Raw genomic sequence first — 7,067 nt, forward strand, 5'->3', positions numbered from 1 at the left:
ATATATATATATATATATTTTACACACATGCACACTGTATATACATACATACACAGGTCTGTATTACATGAAGGTGCTGTGATATATTAGAAATGCTTCATGACATGGTGAAATCTTGTATTTATTAAGGATGTATTTACCTTATCAACATGTTCCGTAGAATAGTGAAGTCACAGTGTTCACTGTTTTCAACTGTTAAAGGGGTTAAAAAAACAGAATTGTAAGAAGCGTGATTATGTACGGAAAGTCTCTAACAGAATCCATGTTATTTCACATGTACTTCCTGTTACATTAGAAGATGGTAAAAGCACAGACAATAAGGGCACTGCACTTAGTTAGAAAACAACCAACATTTTACAAAAAATTTAAAACCCCACAAACCCAAAATGCAGAAAAAGAAAACATTAGGTCTTCATGTTTGTATATTGACAAGCTACAGAAACAATGCTATCTTTGAAGAGACGCCACCATTTGGATCCACAACCTGCCTTGCACCACCAGAGATAAAGGAATACTAAGAATGTGTACATTGTGCTCCCTTAGACAATTCAGACTTGTCTGCTTCTACATGAGAGGGGACTTGTCATTGTCAATTAGTGACTAGACATGGTAATCACTGTTCATACACACAATACTGCCCGTACACATGCACATCAGGCCACATGAGACTTCGGAAACTTTGGCCATCCAAGTTGTTAATCAAATCTGAAAATCTGACAGTTATGTGTTGTCCAGGCAGGGGATTACCACGCATATGGTGCAGGGCACATTATTGAAGAACACCACCACACATGTACCAGAGTGGTAGTTGAGACAGAGAAAGTCCTAAAGTGAACCTGTTTTTAAGCCTATAAAATTAAATGCTACCACCTTCACTGGTCAAAAAAATGCTTCTTGTGTGCCCCTTTCCTGTTAAGGCTGGCCATACATTTAGAATTTTGGCCAATTCACAGAAATTGGCTGAAATTCGCAGTGTGTGGTCAGGCAAAAGTCGATTACTTAAAAGACTTGTTGAAATTGCCAGGGCAAACATTTTCGACCAGTGATTACAGTTCATGTATGCTGACAGCGGCAGGTGCCAATATACAATAGACACAGACAGAGATTCGTCCATCCATACTGTTTAGCCTGGAAGGAGGGACCTGTTCATTTTTCTTTTTCATTCAGCCCACATGCTGACTAAAAACAAGCAAACAACCAACCAATCTAATAGTCTAAGGTCAGCTCTCGTTTCATTATGTTACAGGGCCCTGCCTTTACCTGATCTCAAGGCATAGCTCAGCCATTTGCCATTGCCTTGTTCTTTTCTTGGGATGGCAAACATACTCACGTTAACTGGTACTTTGTCTCCCACCTGCCCAGAATCTGTACAAAACATTCACCTGGGATGCCCCCATGCTGGAAGTACGTTTATATACGTGCAAGGTTTGCAGCTGCGGCCTCCGGGAGGAGACTGCAGATTGCTGTAAGGGGAATGTTTCAATGGTTACTGATTAATCCTGTGATTGCCAAAAGTGTATTTCTACTATTGCAACCAAATTGGGATAAAACCTTCCTGACCTGCAGCAATCTGCTTTACAATTAAAAATTCCCTTTGAATTTTTTTATTGACTTGTAAAAGCATTTGAAAAGCAGAAGAAGAAAAGCATTTGTGACGTGAACAAAAGCCCATTACCACAGGTTTAGCATAATAAGATATCTTGTACATGACATTTTCACGCATATACAGGAAAACCTCCACTGACTCATTGAGCAAATTCTATTTTTGAAGCTACCTCTGCACTACCTACACAGGATGGGGGAAAAAATGTATTTTAATGATACATACCATTTGGCACTGTACATTTTCTCCTAGATGAACTGGATGCTTAATCAATAAATGTGTTGGTGGCAATTATATTTGATGGTCATACAACTATGATCTAGTCACCAAACTATTCACAATTCCTTTCTTGTGAAATGACCATCATCTAAGTGGGCAACATACACAATATAAAGGGCTCATTCACCACAGCCTGCACCCTAAACAAGTCATTTTAGCATGGCTGTTGGTGTCCGGTGGGAGGCGAGGCCTTGCATTGTCACATGCAAGGTTCCTTTTTTTATTTTTTACCTCATTGAAATGTCACAAAATGACATTTCATTACTTTCTATGCACCACACCTCTGCTGCGGTGTGGTGACAGACAGAATTTTCAGGTGAGCTGTTAAGCGGAAAAGAGCTCCTATGTTTTACAAACCTAAAAGCCACATACAAAATTAGTTTTGTGTTCCAATTTTTTGGGGACAAAAAAAAAATCTAAATGCAACCTATAATTTCCCAAACACAAATTAAATTGTGGGAGAGATGGAAGATGAGGCAGCCATGTTTGCAGGCAAAAAGTTATCTCATCATATTCACCATCATTAAGAAATTAACACACAATCTACATAGTGGCTAGGCCACATTACGCTTCCAACACAAGCTGGGGCACTGCTATGACCAAAGTTGCATATCTAGGCATTTTTGTTTTCTTTGCTATTTTTTGGGGAATGGTGGGGGTAAGAGATAGACCAGGGGTAGGCAGCCTCGGCACTCCATCTGCAGTAAAACTACAAATCCCATCATGCCTTTGGCTTGCAAAACCACATGGTGTAGTTTGACAACAGCTGGAGTGCTACGGTTGCCTGCCCCTGAGTTAGATCCTTTTTTTAACTCTCCTTACTGGGGAGTTATTGTGTAAAATACTAGTCCCATGAATTCACTGCGACAACTATGGATGCCCCATAGCAAACAAACACATGAAGAGACAAGTATTTTTCACAGCTTAGAGGAAAATAGAGGAAAAAGCCTGCAAAAAGAAAACTAATGCAGCAACACATGTTAAAGGAGAACTATGGGGTCAGTGTTTTTCCCCATAGTTCTCCTTAGGGTAACGGGAGGACACAAACTGGCGTCCTCCCGTCACCCTAAGCTCAGCTCGCGGTATACTGAGACGCCGCACCTGGAGCGGATCCCGACGTAGATGACGGGATCCGCCCAGCTGCGTGAGTGACAGCTGGCTCTGCCTATCTAGAGGCAGAGCCAGCTGTACCCGCCCCCTCCCCCGTCCGTTCCGCCAGTCAGCGCTGGCAGATCGGAGCAGGGAGAGGGGAATCCAGCCCCTCCCCTGTCATGTCAGAGAGCCGTGACAGGATCGAGAGGTGAGGGAACCCGGTATGTGTTCCCTCACCTCCCGATCTACTGAGCCGACCTGTGACAGTCTCATTGTCACAGGTCGGGTTAGAACTATGAGGTGAGTGGAAATCACTCATCTCATAGTTCTCCTTTAAGGACTGGTAAACTGCAACATATGAAATTAGATTGGATAAAATTTAACCTGCCATGTTTTAGGTGGAAACCAAAGTAAGATATTCAAGTCTGCTAAATGTAATGAATACAGGTTACCATTTAAGAAGGAGTTTAATAAAGTGTTACACTGCCATACTAGTTAAAGAAGATCATGCATAATGTTAATGGCTCATTATCAACCAACCATCTTCCCTAAAACTAGCCTTGTCTTTTTCGTACATACATCTGTATAGAAACATCCTAAATGACAACATACAGTTCTCTGAACACAAAACTTGGTGGAAATAGAAGCCAAAAGGAGAATTGAAATGCCTAACATGAAGTAGGATCTATTTCACAACCAATGAAACATTTTTTTAAGAAATAAAACTAAAAGAAAAGAAAAACTAAAAATTAAACAAAAAGGTATCAGATTGCCAAAACTTGAAAGTTGAAGTAGTTCTTTCATTTAGTGCAGCTGTTTGATTTTTGATGCCAGAGCTCCGTTTCCTGCCAGCCAAACACATCAAAGAGCCAAAGTACTTCCTCTGTTTAAGCAGTTCAACCCTTGAAATGACTCTTTCCACACTGAACATTTTGTGGACAAAATAGAGACAACATTTCAAGCAGAGATCACAAAACACTGCGAAAGTGTATGCTCATGGACCCGTGATGAGAACATTTTTTTTTAGTACTACAGAGATTTATTTAGCTGTATGGCAGATCCACCTTTTTACCATTTTGGAGTTATTTCTAAAAATTTGCAAACAGTACAAAAGGGTTGCTTTTAAAATAAAATATGGCAATACTGTAAAGACCAGACCCACACTACTGTACACCTCTGCTGTCTTACACTCACAGTAAGTATGGTTCATTGCAGGCCATGAAACATCTACTAAGTTTTTGCTTACTTTATACCAAGGCTGTACAAATCTTTAACACCTAATAAGCCATGTCTTAAATGCTGCACTATTTAACACTCCAGCGCTGAACTGCAGTTAGAAATAACAGTTGGGTTTTACGAGCCACCAAACACAAAAAAACTAGGGATGCACCGATACCACTTTTTTAAGGCCGAGTACGAGTACCGATACTTTTTTCCAAATACTCGCCGATAACAATTACCGATACTTTTTCTTAAAGGGACAGGTCAAATTTTTTCTAAAGCAATACAAAACCATAATTTTAGGTCCGTTTCTTATTATGAAGAACATGAACACTCTGTAGTGTGGCACAGCTATATCCAATTCTGCATACCTGGCTTTATATTATAAGAACTTTATAATATAAAGCCAGGTATGCAGAATTGGATACAGAGGAAGCCTGTCAATCATCCAATCAGCGGGAGAAGAGGTCAGAATGGAGCAGATGACAGAGGCGGTCGCGGCCATCTTGCTTGATTGAAGACGCGATGGAGGTTCTGTGTGCGGCGGATCCGGGTCCCTGAAGATGGCGGACGCGCACAGGTACTCGTTTTATGTTTTGGAGTATTTGCACGAGTACTCATGCAAATACTCGGTATCGTGGTCGATACCGATGCTTGTATCGGTATCGGTGCATCCCTAAATAAAAACATACCATACAAGTACAAAGTAAATAGGCTGCTACTGCATGCTATCTGGTACAGTGGTAGGGGTGTAAACATACTCTGCCTTAAGTGGAAAAACTAACTATTAGGGCAGGTGGCACAGCTGTGTACAAAATAGTGTTTTTCAATGAGGGGGACTGGAAGTGACATCTCCGTTTACGGCACACACTGCATACATTTAGCACTATTGCCCTGAACTTACTAACACGCCCTTAAGATATTTATTGTGAACGTGAAACCCACATTTTTAGAAATAAAGATTGTCACGGTGTTCTGAAAAAGGGGGGAAAAAAAAGGTAGATTCCTTCTGTAAGGTTTGAAGATTACAGGTAACCCAAAATAATATTTAGAAGATGAAGAAAGCTGGAATGGTTGCATTGATTTTTTGTAAGAGAGGTATAAGGCTGCACATACACTAAACTATTCTTGTAACTACTGCCACAGATGTGAGAATCTTTTTGTAATGATCTGGCAGAACTGGGCTACACCGGATCTCTAATAATTATGAGCACTGTCTAACAAGCTGTCGCCGATTAATGGTGGGCTGTCGCTGATTTGCGGTGTGCCGACACCGCATCCCTCAAATACTAAGTTTCCAAATATCAAAAAGCTTTTTTATGGGACTTTAAAATGTAATTTAAAGTCCCATAGAAAAAAAAAACAACGTTCCTTTATGGAAACTTACATCTATGAGCACTTTCAGTCATTGGAAGCACTTGTTAATCCACAGAGATTTACCAATTTGTTCCATAATCTGTGTGCCAAGTGGGCAATGATACTTTCCTTCCAAAAAAGAAAAGAGAAAGATACTGTCATTGCATGACATTTACATGTTAGCTGAAACAGTGCAGGACCCGTTGCAACCTTCCTTCTGTTGTAACTAGCATGATGCAGATGCCTCACATCCCATCTTTTGTGCCGAGACCTCTCCCCATCTATGGCCAGGCTAAAGTGCTGAGACAAAGCCTCAAGTTTACTAGTTAATGTGTTTTTTTTTTTTCTCTTTGTCGTCTGGATATGAGCTATGGAAGACAGCTGGATAGAAAAAGTACAAACTTTAAAAGTGCCTTGAAGTGAACTGCTCCTCTTTTAAAATGGAATGCCATCAAGTGGTTTAGGCATCTTGTATAAATTACGGGGAACCCACTAAAAGTAATCCAGAGAGGACAAACTGGGAGAGGAGAGCTTAACATATTTGGGTAAGCATAGCCACATTACCCAATGACAGTGCTCTTTGTGGCCAGTAAATCTGATCTTTGGATAATGCAATGGCAGTTGCATGACCACTTAGCCAGGGAAAGTCAGGACCCCCCAATTAAAGTGAAACTATATTAAACCCCTTCCCGACCAACGACAGGATTACCCCATCACTATCGTTCAGTTTGTTAACGACCGATGAATGGTTAATCCGGTCATGCGGAACAATGAGCACTGGTCATTGAAGGGAGCAGCAGCTCATTAAGTTACTGCTGTGGATGGGTCCTTCGGGATCCGAGGCAGACGCTCAACAGCAGATTAGGTGGTCACAGTTCTGTTATCACAGCGAGAGCGGATTGCTGTGTTCGCAGAGCTGTGACAGGCCTGGTTCACACCGAGCGTTTTGTAGCACTTTTTGTCATAAAAAACGCTCAAAAAATATGCCCCCCCCAAAAAAAATCCCATTCATTTCTATGGCCCTGTTCACATCTGAGCGTTTTGTTGCAATAAGCAAAAAAGTCCCTGAGCTTTTCTGAGGGCATATTAGAGCCCTTTTTGGCCCCATAGACTCAATAGGAAACGCTTGACGTGTGGGTGCTGTGTTTTTGCTCATTAACCTCAATGAGCTACATACTACTCCCAAAAACATGCAACGTTATGCGCATAAAAACATGCAAAAAGCGCACAAAAAACATGCATAAAAAACGCCGTTGCCTAGGCGTGAACAGAGACTTACACAGCAGCAGCTGACTGTGTTGTGTGCAGCAGGTGCTGGTGTTCTCTTACCTGTATGGACCCACTCAATTTCTGGACTTACAGGATCGGCTCAGCAAGTCCAGAAATATCACAGGCTACTGCGCATGTGCGAGTCCAGAAATTTTACAGTTGCATCACTTGACGTAAAATGTAAAAAAAAAATACTAATAAAATCAAAATAATATATAACAACAACAAACAATAATATATACTATTT

The 7,067-nt window shown here is 40.9% G+C and overlaps 1 protein-coding gene across 5 annotated transcripts in view; it reads right to left on the bottom strand.

Moving 5' to 3' along the window:
• Positions 1-7,067, bottom strand: part of SEPT7 (septin 7) — a 119,220-nt gene that overhangs the window by 15,754 nt on the left and 96,399 nt on the right. For all 5 annotated transcript variants that reach the window (XM_018562947.1, XM_018562948.1, XM_018562944.1 and 2 more), the window contains exon 10: positions 141-192. In XM_018562947.1, the coding sequence (XP_018418449.1) occupies positions 141-192 (52 nt within the window). The remainder of the gene's footprint in view (positions 1-140; positions 193-7,067) is intronic.

Source organism: Nanorana parkeri, unplaced genomic scaffold, assembly GCF_000935625.1.
Source record: "Nanorana parkeri isolate BGI_ZX_2015 unplaced genomic scaffold, ASM93562v1 scaffold616, whole genome shotgun sequence".
Lineage (NCBI taxonomy): Eukaryota > Metazoa > Chordata > Amphibia > Anura > Dicroglossidae > Nanorana > Nanorana parkeri.